The sequence below is a fragment of the Argiope bruennichi genome, chromosome 2, assembly GCF_947563725.1.
Source record: "Argiope bruennichi chromosome 2, qqArgBrue1.1, whole genome shotgun sequence".
NCBI classification, from domain to species: domain Eukaryota; kingdom Metazoa; phylum Arthropoda; class Arachnida; order Araneae; family Araneidae; genus Argiope; species Argiope bruennichi.
Genome location: NC_079152.1, coordinates 74,930,373 through 74,951,622, shown reverse-complemented (window position 1 = coordinate 74,951,622; position 21,250 = coordinate 74,930,373). Strand labels below are relative to the sequence as shown.

At 26.9% G+C, this 21,250-nt stretch overlaps 1 protein-coding gene and 1 long non-coding RNA gene across 2 annotated transcripts in view; one reads left to right on the top strand and one right to left on the bottom strand.

Annotated features, from left to right (window-relative positions):
• Positions 1-13,783, top strand: part of LOC129961874 (uncharacterized) — a 31,637-nt gene extending 17,854 nt beyond the window's left edge. Inside the window, exons 2-3 of the long non-coding RNA XR_008783842.1 lie at positions 2,507-2,581; positions 13,437-13,783. This is a non-coding gene — a long non-coding RNA (uncharacterized LOC129961874). The remainder of the gene's footprint in view (positions 1-2,506; positions 2,582-13,436) is intronic.
• LOC129961872 (EF-hand calcium-binding domain-containing protein 14-like) overlaps positions 1-15,935 on the bottom strand; it is a 68,420-nt gene extending 52,485 nt beyond the window's left edge. The window contains exons 1-2 of the mRNA XM_056075488.1: positions 15,433-15,935; positions 12,179-12,366 (exon numbers count right to left, since the gene is read on the bottom strand). Of these exons, the coding sequence (XP_055931463.1) occupies positions 12,179-12,366; positions 15,433-15,608 (364 nt within the window). The 5' untranslated portion in view covers positions 15,609-15,935. The remainder of the gene's footprint in view (positions 1-12,178; positions 12,367-15,432) is intronic.
• Positions 15,936-21,250: the final 5,315 nt, after the last annotated feature.

Below are 21,250 nucleotides of genomic sequence, written 5' to 3'. Positions count from 1 at the left end.
GCGAACGATCGTTACGAAATGCAGATTTTTGGCGTGAATTTAGGGCTTTCGTCAAATCTATATGAATTTCCGAACATCTCTTTTCCGGTCGATTAAGATTAAAATTTGACACGGAACTACAGTTGTAGCCACAAGATTATTTCTAATTTTTTTTCATTGTTTCTAAATTTAAATCATTGTTTTTATGAATCATTGCAGGTCGGTAGTTATTGGGTCGGTCTGTACTTATGCATGAAAATGTGCAGACAGTCAGAGGATCAATCCTATGACAGATTTAGTTCAAAATCTTATAAGAAAAAAATATAGTGAAAATTCATGAGACTATGGATTAGATTTTAGGAAAGTGATAAAATATTTATCGACGAATATTTATCTAAATTAATAAGAAAATTACAATACAAAAAAGACAGTTTTAGATAATATACAGCTTAAGAAAGAATTGATATTTTTCCAGTCATCTACAACTAGTTACGCCTAAATAATTAAAAATTTAAATAGCGAATAGCAATATGATTAATTAATCTACATGCAAAACAGATATTTGCCAGAGTTACAGATGATTCTTTTACACAGCATGTAAACAAAACAAACAGTCAAGAATCTTTAATATGAAACTGTAAGTACCGTTAAGTAAAAAAATGATAAACACATTTGGTATTCTTTTTTACATTAATCCCTTTCGAAATTTGGCAAATGTTATAACTGTCCACAAAATAAATAGTCATGGTAATTAAAAATTAAACAATGAAATAGCTAATATTATAGAAAATTATATTAATAGCTGTTACAAAAATTGATTTTATCATGGCCGAATTGAATATACGAATTACATTTTGATATTCTAAAAATATTAAAAATTCCATGATCTGGCCTTTTCTTTTCTCATTACTTAATTACACATTTAACAAGGGTTTTTGTTAGAAGAAGGTTAATATTACGAAAACGGCAAACCTTTGAAACGTGCTCAAATGACTAAAAGAACATTTAAGCCCGCACTTCAAAGACCATACCTATAATTGCCGATTTCATTCGTATCAAGACCATATAAACAATGGATCTTCATGTTATCGGTTTTAGAATCTGCATTTTTCTGATCCGAAACTAAAACATTAACTTTAACCTTTAAACTTAACTTTTAAAATTATTCAATTTGAAACCACCAAGACATCGCAATTTCAGAAGCAGAAATATCATCTAAACGAGAATCAATAATAGAGTGATTTTGATATGTTAAGAGATCTTTTAAAAGCAGAGGTACCTTTAAATCATTATGAATGAAAAAAGTCGATGCAGATGAATAGAAGAAAAGGCATTCATTTACTTATGACATAGAAATATGCCTTGAAATTTATTTTTTTTAACTAGGTTTTATTAAATGAAATTTTTTACCAATAATATATGAATTAACAAATCAAATAGGAAAACAAAATTTTTGAAAATTACATTCTTGCTCATCTTATCTTGAATAAACTATTTTATTTTGTGTAGAACGGTGCCCTAGCCAGTCTCAAGAATGATCTGACACTTAAACCAAGAAATGATTTCTGTTTCTAAAATATATATATAAAAAAACATATAATAAATGAATAAAAAAAATTGTGCGACGGCGCAATTATCAAGGTAAAACTTATTCAAATTAAAAATTTATCTTTTTGTTTCTGACAGTGTTTCGGTATTCTGTAAATTAACATACTAGTATTTGCCAAATATATGAAAATAAAGCAATTGCTTTGCTTTATTACTTGTCGGCTTGTTTTGTAACACACAGCCATTTAATAAAGAGGGGGAAAAATACTGTTAAACAGTTAACGACAAGAAGTTTCTTTGGTTTGTGATACAAAATGGAGGAATACTACAGCAGACTAAAAATTTCAAAACATTTAATTTAACGACTGTTCCGCTTAGTAATAACTGTCAAGCATGAGCAATACAACAGGAACACAAAATGAGGGGAAATATTAAAGAAATCAATAGCAAGAATAACGTAAGTCACTTTAGTGTGTTTCAAAAGACTGGCTAGATACCGTTCAACACAAAATAAAATAGTTTGTTCAAGATAATTAGTATGACACAACAATTCCTTTCTGAATACAAAAAATTGCTCCATTTAGATTTTCTTTTTAAAACACTAATAGTTGATATATCCGACGTTACTCAGGATGAAAATATTTTAATGTTCCTTATTAATTAAAAAATTAAATATTTAATTGACTATCACAAAGCGCTTCTTTTACATCAGTATTTACGTGCAAAATTCGAAATAATGTAACCTAACAAATATTTTTTGATCAGGTAACATCCGATTAATTATCAAGTCAAATCAATATTGGAAGCTAAATGTTATAAAAAGTATAATAATAGCACTCAATAAAATGTTATCAAACATTTATATAAAATTTTTAAAGTACAAATTCTGTAATCCATATAAATAACTACATTCTATAGAAATACAAATTACTGAATGTACTACACTTCAAAATATTATAAAGCATAATTGCTTCCCTAGGTATCTACAAAATTGGCAAAATGAATAGAAAGATTCAAAAGATGTTAGAACTGAGTAATTGTTTGCAGACAATCAGTGAGTACTTTTGAAAATTTTCAAGAAAAATAAGTTGATTTTTATTATCCCAAAAGCAGAAAAACATACACATTAATTTTTTTTAAAACATATAATTGCAATACTTATCTTCACATGAAACAGCGGAAAATGTTTTCTACTGAATTCTTTTTTTAGTTACAACTATCCACTCTTTTAATATATACAAAAAAGTCGAGTGATATTTGCTAATGAGTTTTCTAAAAAGGGGGAAAGAAGACCTCTTTTAAGTTTAATAATATACTGAAAAAAAAATCTTGAGAAAAAAAAAATTATAAAACTAAAATATCTTAACATTTTGGGAAAATATTTGCATTTATTTCGATATAAGTTAAATTCATTATAATAGCGTTTATAAAGCAAACAAAATTAAAATGTAACAAAATAAATTTTTAATTTAGCCATTTATTTTAGCATAAAAATGGAAATAAGATTCTTAATATAAAATGAAATCGGACCGGTTCCAGTTAATAATTTTAAAAATTTTTTCTGGTTACCATAAAGTGAATATTTTAGAAAATGGTTTCGTTTTTATTCCTAAAGTTATTAGGAGATTCAATTTTACAAAAATAGCAAAAATAATATTTTATAAAAAAAAAAAAATTAGTTACTCATTTTGGAGTGGTTTTTTTTTTGGACACATATATTCAAATTTCTTTAAAACTAATTCTACAAAACTAAATATTAATAATGCTTGTATTACTACGAGTTTCGATATGGAGACTAAAATTTATTTATGTTTTGATAAAATCTTAAACATTTTAAATCAGATTTTGCATTTTAACTGAATATTTTAATGAATTAAAAAATCGCCCTTTCTTTTAAAAAGTTATATACACAACTTTTCCTTTAACAATTTAGAATCACATCTCCACAAAAGCTCATAGAACTGAAATTCTGTAATAGATGTAATTGAAAGAAACAAAAAGTACAAAAATATACGCTTTTTAAACTCTTTTCGCTGAAATGTCAGCAACTTCACTTGAATGCACCTGAAAAGATCAAAATGTCTCTAAATAAACGAAGTGAAAATTATTTACTCTCTAATGATTTTGTTTCGTCTTTCACGCAACCAAAAAGGAGGAAAAAAATATGCCTCCTTTAAAAGCATAAATTTGGAAAATATTTGTACTTAACCAGGAACATAAAAATAACTTATTTTAAGATAGAGAACTATTAGTTACTTTCCTGTAAGATCTTTCCGATTGTAAAGTCACGAAAATTTGTACATTTTATAGATTTTATGGTATATTACTGACTGAATGACAAGAAAAATTTGCATTCGTAAAATGAATATATTTTAACTTATTTGTTGCTAGATCGAAACTTCTGTAAAGAATCTCCATCCATAAAAAATTTGGAAAGATTAATAACAAATATATCCTGCGCCTTGCCCTGAAGAAATATACCTAATGCTCTAAAGTTTAAACGAATGAATTTGAAATTTTAAATAAATATGTGAATTTTCAATTTATGCAGTGTTCATACATACAATATGTTTTCAAAAGAAATTGTATCCAACTTTAAAGTACACAAATGCTGAAACCCGAATTTAGTCCCCAGTAACAAAGCATTTAAAATTATGAAAAATTACGTATTGTGAATCATAAATATATTAAAATTTTTCCTTACTAAAATTATTTAAAGCATAGGGAAATATTGGATATGAAATAAAAGAATGAGTTAAAGCATTTAGCACAGAATTAATTTATTACTTACTGAGGAACAAATAAAGCTGGAATCTACAACTGGTAGTTAAGCAAATCATATGTATACATATTTGGTTTCAAACCAGGCTATACCATTTTACTTGTATGCTAGCCATTTTTGGCGACCAGCTGGTTCGCTAGAATTGATGATTGCTAAAATTTGCAAGTAAATATTTTATGTAGCTCGTTCTTAATGTCCACCTAAGCAAAGTATTCTTTAACTTCAAATTTTGATGGGCATGCAAAATTGATGGATATATATATATATATATATATATATATATATATATATATATATATATATATATATATATATATATATATATATATATATGCATGCGTATCGCCTTAATTTCCCATCATTTCTCCTAAAATGGGAACTTTAATCTGAAATGATTAAACTTCAACTAATACTTTCTTATTGAAACTATTTATAAATGAACACATTTTACAAATTGCTCCTCATTGTTTACTTAAGAAGTGTGGTGGTAGCTTCATAAGCCGGTTAACAGCCTCTGGATAAAGGGTGATCACTTTTGTCTAGTGGTTATGTTACGTGGTCGCGGGTTCTGTCCTCGGGAATGCAATCTCAACAGAAGTTCAACTTTAATTGAAAGTATAACAAGATTTCAAAAAGTTTTAAAAAGCATACCGTAAACCTACCCCTCATGGAAAAACAAGCCATATAAATTAAATTATAAATAAAAATTAATTAAATATGCATCAATAAATAAATGAATTAAATTTACAATAATTAATTAATTGGTATAACTGAGAAGATAATTTTTTTTTTGAATTTTATGATGATATATTTGTAAAGCAATATTTTTGGCAGCTATCACGAGAAAATGCTAAACTTTTGCTTAACTTTTAATAAAAGTTTTTTTTAAAATAAAAATCGCTCCGAGGTCCGCAATATTATTCTCCAGAGTATATACATCTGCCAAGTTTGGTAGCACTAAGTCAAACGGTTCGATTTATCGAGCTCCAAGAATGCACAAACACGTCCATGTAGAGATTCGCAATTACGAGGCATTATGTTACCATTCAGCGCGATAAAAATTACTGAGTCAGTAAATATTAAAGAAATAAATTAATACCAACTTAAATTATAATGTATAATTTTAAACGTTTTATCAGCACATTAAAGACACTTTGAATTAATAATTCACTCACAATTATTAAACAGAAAATGCTATCAAGCATCACTTTTTTTGTTGTTGTTGACACTACTTAAAGCTAAACAACTCATGTGTGAGCGAGTGTCATAATTAATTTTAGTTTTATTACTCAAGAAATTATCAATATAAATGTACAAATCATGAAGTACCTTTCCTCGTCGCGGAGAATCAAAATAACAAACATACAAAAACGATGATTGCTAAATAAACAATGATTTCAGAAAATGTCTGTTTATTTTGAAACCATACGATATATTTGATAATACAAAGCTCATCTTTTTATAAGATAAAGATTAGTTTTTCTGAGCTAAGTGAGAATCGAAAGATAAAATGACCGAGAGAATGATAGCACTATAAATAATGAATTCAGAATTCATTTAAATATGTTGGATAAATTCTGTTTTTACCACAGTAAAAAACAAAAAAAAACAAAAAAAAACATTTAAAATTTATATAGTATCGAATTTTTTTATCAGGATCAAAAATGATAAAGTGATCCCGCGTAAGTTTTTTTTTTTTTAATATTATTATTTTTACGTAAAAGAACGTGTCATTAGAAATGATGACTGCACCAATTTCGTTACGACTACTGTTTTACGTCACCAACAATAAATAAACTCAAAATGCTGAAACAAACAATTCTGATTTGCTGTGCTCGCAAACTGAGGAGTACTTCAACGCATTTTATGGTGCCAGTTTCAAAGAAATTTTTTTTTGTTTCGTTTCGTGAAACAAAACGAAATATTTCACTATCAATGAACCAAAATATTTCATGTCAAAAGAAGATAACACATATTTTGTTCGGTTAGGATGTTAACATAAAATGAAATATAACTTGAATCCTATAGAATATTTATTTTGTTCGTTTACTGCAATCGTTATTTTGTCACATGAATAATAATCATAATTTTACCATTTCAAATCCATTCATTCGCTTATCCGGTTGGTTAACAGCGCGATACTCTTAACGGAAAGGAGGGGAGGGGGGGGGGGATTTCACTTGTTGGGATTAGATGGCGTGCCGTTTCCTGGCATCAGCAGTTTTTCGTTTTTTTTTAGAATCGAGTATTCCGTTTTTAGCGAACATTTATTTGGCTTCATGTTAGCAAGCTGAACAAAATTTCTTTCCAGGCCGATTGTTTACATCTGAGCTAAACATAAACCATTTTCGCGCTTTTGCCTTCAGAATGGAATATTATTTGTCACATGACAGAATCACTCATGTTGTGAGAGATTCCAGACAGTTCGGAAGATCATATAAGGTAACATTCCACGATCCTAGAACGAATATAATTGCATCACCGTCATATAAAGATGCAAAGTCACGATGTAACTGTTTACAAATCATAAGTGGTATAGCCGTATACCTGGTATTAACAATGGCAATAAATATCAAATGACAATTATGTAAAAATTTCTAATGTAAATTTTGTCATTTTAGAGGATTTTTCTTTCTCCGAGTTTCTTCATTATTTAAATCGTTTTGCTTTGAAAAGCACACAAACGAATATTCGATTTCCAATTATTTCTCTGCAGCACTCAGAATGGCTTGATTTTTATTATTCAGCAAATTTCATACTGAATAAATCGAATGCACTAGTTTAAAACAAAAAATAATTTGCTTTGAAAATAAATAATCTTTTTTATTATAACCTGAAAATGACTCAAATTTCAAAATTAGGAAGTATGATATTCTCGTCCAAATCAATTTTTAATTAAGTTAAAAACACATGTATTTTTTTAATAAATACATAATGCAATATGTATTCATACACATGCAGCAATAGGAAGATTAATTTGCATTTTAATAAACCGTTTATCGAAATATTCCAATTTCCAATCACAATTAACATCGACAGAAGTAAAGTTTTCTTTTGCAGAAAAAGTATTAAAGCTGGCTGAGAAGAAACATTTTCATAGCACAAGGGATTAAAAAAAGCACAAGCGTTAATATACATGTAATATAATTCCATTGTAAAAATCAAATTCTTCTAAAAAACCCAGTAAATGGCCATTTCCTTTCATGCAAATGCAATCGTTTTCATATCTGCATCTGAGCAGATCATGAAATCAACAGTTTACATATGACTCACTGTAATTGACATTTCAATTCTTCCTTTTAAAAAGAAAGCACAAACATTATTTAGAGTTCCGCTTGATCAATAGTTTATGCATACATTTCAATCGCAAATGACGAATTGCTTTTAATATTTTTCAATGAATATTTGATTAGGAGCAATAAATTTTGAGTACATGTAGCGAAAAATTCCGAAAAAAAAAAAAAAAATGCCAAGGTAGAAAGGACATTATGCAACATGTAGTTTTTTTTTTCTTTATTGGCTACTAATGCAAAAATTAATTTATTCCTTTAATTTTTCTTTCAAGAAAATAGAGGAGGGGGAGATGCATTGTAAGCACAAAATGCAATAGTGGTATTTCTCTTATTCAGTTAACTTAAATTTATTTTCATTTTAATAGTTTGAAATAAAATTGCGACACAATAATATAAATGCATAAAAACTATATGCGCACAATTTAAATCAATTTTGATTTGCACTTTAAATGCTCAATAGTAAATAATTATAATATACAATGGTTGCCAAAATTGTGGACACTTTTGAAAATTTTTACGTTTTCCAAATTCGTATGTTTATAGAAAACATAATGTTTCACAAAATGCAAACTCTTATATACCATTTTAAAAAGAATTTAATGCTTATTTCAATACAAAAAGCAAAAATTTACAATAAAAAAAAAGTCGAGCAGCAATAATTATCAAGATACATGAAATGCTGATGACTGCAGTGATTTATCAGTACTTAGTAGGTTAGCCTTTATTTTTTATTTCAGCTTCACACTGATATTTTATTGAGCTGACAAGAGTTTTAAGCTCTTCCTTCGTTATTGCATGATGCCAGGAAACAATTATAGCCTCAATTAATTCTCTTTTATATGATGAAAGCTTCATATGTACAAGAGTTTTCAAACAGTTCCATAAGTTCTCAATAATTTTGAGACCAGGACTGTTTCCTGGCCATGAAAACAATTCAATGCTCTTTGTTCTAAACCACGTGTTCAATATTTTTGCTGTGTGGCAAGGGGCTGAATCCTGCTGAAAAATAAATGATGTATTGTTGGGAAAGAGATCACTGATGGTAGGTGTAAGTTTTGGTTCTTGAATAGTGTCAATGTATTTTCTTGCACTTAATGTCCCATCGATAACATGAAGAAGACTAACACCGCCTGCTGACATGCATGACCAAATCATAAACACTAACTGAGTTCATAGTTGCCTGAATGCAATCAGGTTGTAGTTCATTACCTATTCTACGTCATATATTTTTGCCATCACTACCAAATAACAATATCTTTGTTTCATCACTCTGTATAACTTGTGACCACTGATCATCTGTCCAATTAATGTATTCCTTTGTCCACTGTAATCTTTTTATACACTGCTGTAAATTGGGATAAGGAATTCTTTGCTGAATTCTACCTCTTATTCCAACATCTAATAATCTTTTCCTGATTGTTCTCGAACTGACATTAATTCCAGTATCATGAAATTGACTTTGGATGAACATTGATGACGTTCTTCTATCTTGGAGACATAAACTTTATTCTCCTGTGATCAACAGATGTGGTGCACCTTTTTCAGCCATTTCCTACTTTGTTTTTTATTGAATTTGTCTTTGAATATTGTAAACAAAATTTTCAGACTCCAGATGTAGTCATTGAATCACGCACTTGTCTTGCAATTTCAGCATAGGAAAGACCAGATTCATGTAACATAATAATCTTAGTTCTCTTTCTAGGTGTCCAATCTATTCTTCTATTTGATGTCATTGCTTCTTGACTAAATATTAGAAATATTTACAAAAATTTCAACCATATATTAAAAAATTTAACAAAAATTCTAACTTGCTATTTGATTACATAAAAAACAGTTTTCCTTCTATAGAAAAAAGCCCGGTAATGACTTGTTCTAAATTTAAACATGATGTCAGCTTCTGCTAGCAGTTATTAACATTTGATTGGTTCCCAGAACAAGAATATTGATTTCTCATTTAAGTTAGAAATTAAAATCCACTTCATCACTGTGTTGTTATTCAGATTAAAGTAAGAATAACTTTTTGAATTGCAAATATTTTAATTTTGCTTTTTGTATTGAAATTAGCATTTAATTCTCTTTAAAATGATATATAAGAGTTTGCATTTTGTGAAATGTAACACTCTCTATAAGCATACAAATTTAAAAAACATAACGATTTTAAAAAATGTCCACAATTTTGGCCACCACTGTATATAATTATAATATATAATTATTATTATTGCATATAATATATAATTATAATATAGCCAACAAATTGTTATTTACTATTATAATTAACTTCATAATGTTAATTAGTTTATATTTGTTTATAAAAAAAAATCCATTCACAATGGAATTCTTGATAGGAAAAAAAAAAGCTCAAACTACAAATGAAAAACTGAAAATATCTTCCTATGCTATCTCAAATTTAAATTGAAAAACTGATATATTATAACTATGTTTTTAAGTAGTGGAAATGTAAAATAATAATAATAAAATTGAAATAAATGCAATTTTTTTACACATTAATACTGAATACTGAATTTTCACAAAAGTGGAAAGAAAGTAAATACTTCTTTACATTAAAAGTAGTAATTAAATATAAAATTTTTTGTACAAATCAGCAAGTAAAAGATAATTTTATTTCAATTAATATTCTTTATTGGAAAAGTAATTAATTCAGCTTATTTAAATGAGATTCAAATCACATTTTTTTCTGCATTACCCTAAAAAAATATGAAATATTTTATCCTATACAGCTATTTATCATTACTGGAAAAGTTCTCAATAACAATAGAAGAATTCTTTTTGTAATATTAAAATCTCATATAAAATTTATTTAGTTTGAAACATTAGTTCAATTTTTTAATTTAAATAGGTTTAAATAATGACAATTTTCACCCACAATAAATTGTTAATGATTCTCATGGTTATGTAGGAGTAGATTATCCAGCAGATAATCATAAAAAAACCTAAACATTTTTTAAAAAAAATCCCACCATTTTTAAATAAATATCTACATTGATGAAATCAGAGCAGAATGCAAGCCACGTTCTAAGTTAATAAATGTCAATGTTTTTCTTGATTATTTAGAACACCAAAAAAGAAAAAAAAAGTAATTGCATGGAAAAAATAACTTTGAGAAATCTATACAACACATTTGGCATTGAAAAGACAAAGCAGGCAATTTCACTGTCTTTCAAGCAATAATAAATTAACAAACAATTAAGAGTAATAAGAAATTAATTTATAATAATTTATTATTAATTATTTATAATAATATTAATTTATAGTAATTATAATAATAAATGAACAAAGCTAACTTTTTAAACACAATTCCATTCTTTGATTTGTACATAAATTTGTTTATTATAGATTTTTATTACTCACAATTTCACTTTGATTTTGAATAAGAGAGTCTAATACACAATAATTCAACCACTTAATAATTTCCCTCCTTTTAAATACAGAATGATTTTGAATGATTTGATACAGAATATACAATATTGCAATCACTTATAATGTTTCCCCTTTCAAATACAGTTCTCTAATACATTTCAATTACTATTTTCCTTCATACAAATTTAAAACTTACCTACAACTCTAAATTTAAAAATATAAAGCACATTGTTTTCTAATAAACATACACTAACATAATTGAATTCATTAATATTGTATTAATTATTTAAAGTAATTAATACAATATTAATGAATCATTTTCTAAACTTACCTTTTACAAAGCCATTAATCTGGAAAAAATTTTGAGTTAAAATTTTAAAATGAATACCCAAGATAACATTCTAATGATGATTCAAAGAAGTTAACCAGTTTTCCTTTCTACATAACAATATGATTTAAAGTTTTAAAAAACATCCAGAAAAAAGAATGTAAAAAATTGAATAAAATTTATCTTCCTACTAAGAAAAAATTATCATATTTTTTGGGATGATGCAAATCTATAACAGTTTATCTAATAAAAATATTTTATTAAAAATTTATAATTGCTTCCAGACTCTAAGAGAAATAAGAAGCCTAATAAAATGCATCATAAAAATATACTGACTTCAGAATTATAACAAATTATACTGCTTTAAAGTATATTACAGTACACTTAATAAAGAATATTTTTTTGCAAAAGAATCTCTTTACTAAAAGCACATTTTTTAAAAAAAATCTAAACCTAGTAAACTAAGATTTTATGAAGGAAGATCTCAGAAGCTTATATTTAATTATTGCAATTTGTAAGCATGACAACTATATTTAACAGCTTAATAATACTTATTTTAACTTTAACTTTTTAAATGAAGTCTGCTAAATACAATAGATTGATTGGACAACTTAAATACAGCACTGAGATTTTCTTTACAGACATTCACATGGATTGATCTTAAATTTGGTTACTGCTATTGAAAATTAATTTAAAAAAAAAAACCCTTTTATCTATACCTTAAAAATATGTAAGTATTAAGGTAGTCAATAATATAATTTAAAAAAATATAGGCTTTAACAAATAAAGAATTAAACTTCAGAGAATATTTATATTCTACAATCTCCTTATCTAATATAAAGAAAACTGATTTTTAAAAATTTAACTTACAATCTGAAAATTTGGCCTGCAGTTCTTCAATCCTTGTACTGAGAGTCATAACATACCACAAAAGAGCACCTACTATTGCCAGCACAGCAAAATAAGAGAATACTTTTAAGCCTTCCATAAAGCTCCATTTGCAACTTTTAGATGAAGTACTTCGGCTAGATTTCAGCCTTGAACTAGAACGGAATGGCCTAAAAATAAATTAAAATACATTAGAATATCTTGAATTTCAAAAGAAGCTTTAAAACATGAATATGATACAATAAACTATATAACAGAAGGTATTATTATGCTAGAAATATTATGTATTGGGTTCATTAAAAGAAAAATTAATTTTTTATAAAATAAAATTTAACCATTGTTAAATAAAACATAAAATTTCAGACTTAAAAGTTTATATTCTTTTTCCGTATTTATTTTGGTCAAAGTATTTAGGCAAAATTATATTTATGGAAAAAAAAAACTAATTCCTAAAATATTAATCATACTTTAAATATAAAAAAAGAATATGAAGAACAGTTAATAAATCTTTCCCTCTTTCAACTATTTGGCCACAAAATTATTCCTTGAGGTATATGATTCCTTGATCTAATGATTATGTTTCTGCATAAGTTAAGATAAAGTTTGGTAATAAACATCTAACTAAAATAACACTACATACTCTAACTCTTACAAACAAAATATGTTGTCCCTGACAAAGATTTTGAGGTTATGGAGTTTACAACAACAATAACAAAACATTAAAATAGATACCAATTTAATAGTTGAAAGTGTATTAACAAATGTTTAGAAAGTAATTCATTTTTGCCAAATGAAAATGCGGATTATTTTCCTACATAAAAATGTTTCATGTTTAAACAAGTTATTTTTCAGTTTGCTGTCAAAACTAATTATTTATTTTAATATATATATTAAAAAATCATATAATGAGATATGACTGAATTATGGGCAATAAATGCATATTTCTATATAAATTTCCCTAGGTAGATTTTTTATAAAATGAAAATTACATAAAATATTTTCAAGATTCTTTAACATCTCTTATTATTTAACAAAATCTAATAAATTAATTATAACCACACATTATTTTCCTTTTTAAATACATTTTCTCAATTCCTTTAGTAAATCTTATGCATAATATATTTCACTAATTATCAATACAAGTATATCTCGGTTCAAAAAAAAAAAAAAAGTTAAATAATTTAATTTTGACAAAAATTAGAAATTGATTCTGAACTAAAGTTGAATTTTTCCCCAACAGATGGCGCCATGATTTGGAGATGCACATATTGACAGAGCTCTGAAATTTATGTGTGTGTGAATGACAATTACATTTTAGTAACTAATATTTTTCTAAATGAAGATGCTTTCTTTTTCTTGATAGTTATTTGATACAATTTATTAGATTTTATACTTTAAATGCTTAATAATATTTGTGATCATAAATAACAGCAATTAGTAATTATGTAATATCTTAGTAGTAATGAACCATACAAAGGTATAAATGGATATCAAGGAACATATCTGAAGCAAACCTCTCATAAATTTGAATTTTTTGATTTTATTATCTGGGTTGAGAGAATAAAGCTGGAATCTAAATAAAATTAATTTTTATATGGATCCCTTTTTATGCTGGATGCCATTGAAGTTTATTATATATTTTATGGTTATAAAATATTAATCATTCTTAATGAAATAAAATTATTCTGAAAGTAATTTTTTTTTTTTAAAAAAGAATATTTAATTTTCCTTTAATTATAATAAAAACAACAAAACAAATCTTAAAAGATAAAATATTAAAATCATCAAATTAATCTACAACAATAAGCAAGAGACATATTTCTTTAAATAAATATTAATATTTTGATTTTCTATAAGAAATCAATACACAAACTTTCCAAATATTAAAACGGAGGGCGATGCACATATGATATTTAAAAATGATGAACAAATGATATTCAATATAAAAATATCACTGATAACATAAAACTGTATTTCTAATTCTCATACAGGACATATTTCGTAGTACATATTTTTAATTAACATTATGAAAGTAGGGAATATTCACAAATTTTAATATTTCTCTCTAAAATAGTTTAAGATATGTCAAATGAAATAACATTTGAAAATTATATGTGCATAGAATATTACATTATATGAATTCATGATTGTATGTACGTAGAACATATTATATGAATTCATAGTACATTTTTTAAATTAACATTTAAAAGAACTTGAGATTCACAAGTTTTCATATTACTCCCTAAAATAGTTTAGAATATGTTAAATGAAATAATATTTGAAAATTTTTCAATAAAATATACTTTTTATTCTTAAAAATATATGTTGGACCTTTTACCAACATACTTTATATTCTCTTTAAATAGGAATAATTTATTTAAAATTCATAGCTAAAAAAATAACAGCAAATGAGAGGATTTGAAATGCAAATCCTGTCAAATTTAATAAATCAAACAAAAGTCAATAAATGAAGTCACCTGAAATTGATTTAACGGTTATCAAAACTAATAACTGCCTAAAAACGTGGTAAACATAAATAAAAAAATTTTTTTTAAAAAATGTGGGTGTAAAATTTTAGTACAATATGGATCTACCAATCTGACTTTTGATGAAACAAAACTATTCTATAAATTTTAATTTACATGGTGTATTCTCATCTAAACCTATTTGAATAAATTTAAATAACTAATATATTGATAACTTACAATTAACTAAATATTAAATAATTATACAAACATATAAATGTTACAATTTTATTTATGAAATTAAATAATTTGCCTATTTTATAATATATATCCAAATAAATGCAGCTACAAATAAGCATTCACATTTCAACTACATGAAATTAAAAACTTTTTTTACTTATTATGCCATTAAAGTAGAAAATGTTTTTAAATGAGCAATCAAATAAGATATATTTGTTCAAATATTTAAAAAAAGAAGCATATTATTTAAAAAATAATTAGAAATCAATAATTACTCAATTCTAAAACCTCATAGATCCTTTCATAGAAATATCAAAATTTACCCATTTATTAATTTGTCAAGCAAAAATAACTTATTTCAAACTAACAAAAATCGACTAATTTCATACGTACATCAGGAAGAATTCAAACCTATTATTATCAAAAATATAATGTTTGTGACTCATTAACAACATGTGTCACAGGAGCCATAAGTGAATTTGATATTTAAGGAACATTTCTGCCACTACATAAAAATTTCAAAAATCTTACTTTTTGAACCTAACTTTTCGCTTTTGTTTAGGCGCTTGAAAATGTGAAAAAGATGGAGAATCTAACGAATCACTTGACGATAACCCAAGAAGCTCTGCTGCTTCCTGGGTATTATTGTTCATTAATTTTTGAGGATTAGTTTCCATAATGGGATTTTTATCTACTAAAGAAAGCATGAAGTAAAAGTGGAACTTTTACAACAAGAAGAGACGTGAAATTTCAATGAAGTACAGTTTAAATGTCTATAATATAAATTGACGTTGATATCAGAATTCGGTTTCACTATCAATTTCAGCAATCATATATTTGATATTTTCTGTATAATATGCTGAAATACTGGCTATTCTTTTTCGACAAAAAAGACCACTTTGTGGAGGTTTCATGACGGACACACTTCCGTTTTATCTCCAATTTTCTGATAAGCAAAAGTGTAATCAATAAGTCTATCAATCAAATAACTCCAGAACAGGAAGAAAATATTTCCAGCGACGTTGTTTGTACCACGTGATTACATCCTACGCTTTTCATTTCAGTTAAATATGGGCGAGCCAATAAAAAATTGTAAAAACATTTAAATATTCATCATAATTGTACTGTTCTCTTTCTTTACATCTTTTGTATGGTTATTAGCAATTACAAATAAGGACGGAGAATTAACTAAATATAATAGTAAAATATATAAAATAATACAGCATAATTTTGTAAAGCAATTTACATGAAACTTATAACAAATTCATACAAAAAAAAAAAAATGCCGAATTTATGATTTTATTTTTTCCCAGGATTTATAATTTTAGGCATTTTTTTCTTTGAAAACTGTTTTATTGGAACTGTTTTATTGGTAATATAAATATGAACAAATTTAATAAAAGCAGTTCTTAATGAAAAAGTTTTTATTTGCACCAAAGAGCAAAAAATTTTAATTGTATTATTTTTTATTCTTTAATCTTGAAATATGATCCACATTCATTATAAGGTGACAACATAATGCAGAATCAAAATCTAACTAAAGTCTTGCTTAATTGACATTTAATTTCTTACACTAATTAATTATTAATTAATGTGAGCATAAGTAAATACGATGGATATTTTTTTCGACGATGACACCTTTAAAAAAAATCGATAAATGTATGGCAAACTAATTTCTAAATTATATTCTTCATTTCTAATCCATTTTTCTCACTTGTATGGATGATTTTGTTTCTGTAATCTTATACAAATTTATTTTCTTATTTATTTCAAAACAGAAGTCTTTCATTATTCCAAAATTCATATTATCGTACTCACTTTTTGGTTATATTGCGTTATATAATTGGTTCAAAGTAGTAAATTTTTATATAGTGCGGAAACCATCGGTTACTATTGCATTTCAATGGCGAAATTATAACGAGATTGGATTATAGTATAGACTTGTAGTATAATTATATATTATACCATAGAATGAGCTTAGAGTAAAGACTCTTAAGATCCGTAACATTTTTTGATAAACATTGCTGAATGGATAAAAGATGTGCGTGTCTAAATATTGCTTACTTTTAATTTAACTAGATTAAACATGCAACTTATGATCTTCAATAAATAGCGCAAATATACAATATTTTACAGGAATGAAAAAAATTTATTTCGTAAAAATTAAAAAGAGAGTTATTAGGAAAGGTTATAAAATACCATCTACGAAATACCTTAATAATATTGCCTATCCAAACCGACGTGTTTTATAACATTTCCTTACAATGATGTCAAATTGTTAACATTGCTTGCCATGTTTTTTTTCCCATGCTCTTTTGCTTTTTTTCCCAGAATTATTTTAAAACAAGTTTACAAAAAAAAAAAAAAAAAAATCATTGTATTGAGGTATTTATTCTCACTTCTTTTTGCTTCCTCTTGCAAACCAACGAAGTTTCAACCAAACTTATTTCGGTTTTTCTTTAATATATGTACAGATGGCGCCACGACAAAAAGTGCTTATATTCAATTTCTCATGTTCCTTTCGAAATATCACTAATGCAAACAATCACAAACTTTCGTATCTGCGTTTTAGTTATATGAAACTTAGTTATTAGGACTCTAAAACATATTTTTTTTATTCTGACACGGGAATTTTTTTTCTCTTAATCTGGACTCGATTGTAAAATTTACAAACTGTTATGTTCATAATTTTGTGATCACGGAAAGGGGGAGACATTTTAAAAGTGTCTAAAAGTGTCTAAAAAAATCCAGCAGATACATTCCAGTTCGGAATAAGCTGTCCCAAATTTTACCCAGACTTAGTGGCGTATCTGGGGTGGAGCAGCGGAGCAAGTGCTCTAGGCGCCATTAGGAGGTGGCTCAAAATTTTGAAATAAATTAATCGCATTGAAAACAGTGGCTTTTTTTTTCACTCTTATTTCCAGAAATAAAATAAAACCTCTTATAAAAGTGAAATGAAGTTTTTAAATAACTTAATATATTCAGTTTTATAATTTTTTTAATATTCAATATTTTTTTTAATATTTTAATAACAATATATTCAGTTATGTTGAAGTTTTCCAAATTCAAATTACTATTTAAGTTGCATGCACTAATTCCGCTTCTGACATTTACGATCAAATAATGCGAGTTTGAAAATATTTTTTGATTAAGAAGCAATGACATCATAAGTTAAATGGAGACATGGAAAAAGTATTTGATAAAATAAAAGTAATGTGAAGAAAGCTATCAGGTTGTTCAGAATTACTGAAAACTAAAGTGAATCAGAAGAACGGAAATAAATCACACTAATTTATAAAAGTGCCTACATGCATAAATTATAAGTAATAACTACTTAGCTATGATGAAAGAGGGCATGGATGAAAAAATGTATTACGAATCTGGTATTTTTAATGCAACATAACATGGTCACATACCAGATTACATTTATCTAAGAAGTTGCACTTTTGCATTATAGCTTTTGCATGCATGTCATTGTAATGGCGGTCGATTCGCTGACGTACTTAGTTCAAAATTTGGTATGGATCCACGCTCTAGATAGTAAAAACTGTGCATCATATTTTATCTATTTAGCTTTTTACCATTTGTAAAGTATTGCTTGTGGCTATCTTTTGTTCTAAGATAGACAGACAAACTTTTTGTATAGGTATTTTATAGATTCAAAATTTTGTAGAAATCTATAAATTTGGTATTAATACCATATACCACTTAAAACAACATACCACACTTGGTATGTATTAAAACTACCTATCATATTTTATCTTCTAGCTTGAAGCGATTCGAATCAATCATATCAACAAATAATGTAATGGTAGAGCTACATTTAGACAGACAAATATAAATTCATTACATTAGACATCCAAATATGTGTTTTTCAGATTCTCGGAGGTCTGAAACATGGAGATTTGTTGAAACTTTGAGGTCGAATTTCCAATACTTTCTCTTTGTACACTTCGCATAGAACGAGATAAAAAGAAGGATTTGAAATAAAATACTTAACTTGGATTTAAGTAAGAAGGACTTAAGATGAAATACGAATACATTTAAGAAAAAGAGTTGGTATACAATCTCAAAATTATTCCAGGGACTAAGTTAGTTTCAAAATTATTCAAAGTAAAAACGAAGAACAAAAAGAATTCAAGCAAGAAATAAAAATAATATAAAAGCAGTATAAAAAAAGAAATTTCAGAAATATATCATCATTACCAGTATAAAATTAAAACCAGTATAAGCAGAAAAAGAATTCCTACAAAAATGCACAAAAGATTGAAAACAACAACAATACAAAGAATATGTATACAGAAAACATGAAAGAATATAAAACATCTAAAAATACTTAAAGAAGAATAAAAAAATATATTGTTAATGATGAATTAATTCCTCTAAAAATCAACGATGGGTTCGCCTGTAATGTATGGTGATACGTCATCAATAATAAATAACGATGTTTATTAACACGAATACACAGATGATAAAACACAACCGAGATGTACACAAGCAATACACTGCAGCATACTTAGAACAAACAGCAGCCCCCAAGTAATAGTAATCGGTGGTAAATAACAACCACAACACACAAAGCATTTAGATTGAACTCAGGTGGAGGGAATATGCATAGCTATTCATTAAGGCCTCTTCAAACTTCAGCTATTCGCCACTGTCCCTCGCTTTAGCTATACCCAACTCTACTATATAACTGCTACTCCATGCACGATTCGATGCTGCTTCAATACTTGTGTCCAATACGCGGCACACTGTACTATTTCTCACTAAACTAATAGCTCAACGCTTGCGCTTCACTGGACTGATCCAACTAATTCATCAGTGATTACCGTACGGATCTCTATACGACTGACTTCGGCTTGAACGGTCGGGTTTTTTTATAGCTTTCGGAGCGGAGCCAAGAACGTTTTCAAACAGTTAAGTTCCCAACTCACATCTTAGTAGTCCTATCGCCAAAATTTTAAAAGATTCTAGTACCATCCATTTTGTCGCCAAAATCTGCAAATTCGTCGCCAGGTTTGTTGCCAAGCCGGGGAATTATTGATTCGACATCCGACCAGCACCTAATAGAGATCGTAAAACGGTCTTTTCTACGATGGAACTGACTGTGCTGGGAAGCAACATTATGGATTTGTAACAAATGTAGCATAATAAAATTTGGAAATAAAATAACGTTTAAAAAAACAGAAAAAATAGTTGTAAACTGATTTGGTTAAAGAAAAGGCGTAAACAAATTTTATATAAATAAAATCTGATACACGACTTTAACATCTAAAATACATATTTTTATTGAATTTTGAACTAAATCTGCGAAATAGTGGTAAGTCGATACTTTAGCATGCATGTAAACGAAACGCAAAGACTTTAATAAATGAAATTTTGTATATGATCTTGTGGCTGCAATTGCAGTTCCCCGCCAAAATTTATTTGCAATCGGTCTGAAAAAGATGTATAAAAAGACATATTCGATTTTTGGATATTTATATATTAACCACATGCTAGGGATTAATCGTTAAAAATTCTCCAAACATCATACAGAGATTCAGTAAAGATTCACTAGTCAGCCAGATTCACACCAAAGAACAATATTTTGTAGCTATTATTCGCCAATATCAAGTAAGGCATTCGAGTCCTTACTAAGGTCCACAAATGCAATCGAGAGTTTAAGGGATAACACTTTTATGCGAAACTGGGTGAGAAAATTAATGGAGAGATCATTCTTGCTGGTTTAGATTCTTGATCGTAAATAGTATGAAACCTGCATTGCACTTCAATGTACTAAGCAGCCTTTTTTATACACTGGGCACTAATTTCTATTAATAATTTATGAATGAAATATCACTTTTGTTTTCAGAAATATCTGTTTATTGACTAATTTGTAATTAATGTTCCATTTTGAATCTGAAAATAAGATATCGAAACTACTGGGATATGGGTATGGAAATTTTCATAATTATTTAATATGCAGAAGAAACTGGATACTTGTAAACATTTGTTAAATTATTCTGTCTCTAAATGTTGCCAGGAAAATTTATCTGCATCTCACGTTCCAGGTTTATTACATCTTTGAAGAAATATATTCTACTTCTTTTAGTCTAGCCTATCATTGAGTGCCCAATCGTCCTTGGTTTCATTGCAGTTATTTTTTTTTCAATGAATTGTATCATTATTTAATACTGAAATTAAGTTGTTTCTTGCTGCTCTGTCTTGAAATCTGGCTAGACTGATATTGCTAGATTCTTTACAAATTAGAATAGAGGAAATTATTATTTAATGGATAACAATATTTAAATTCCCTGTTATTTGATATGGAAAACAATTAGATTGAAATGCAGTTCTGAATTTT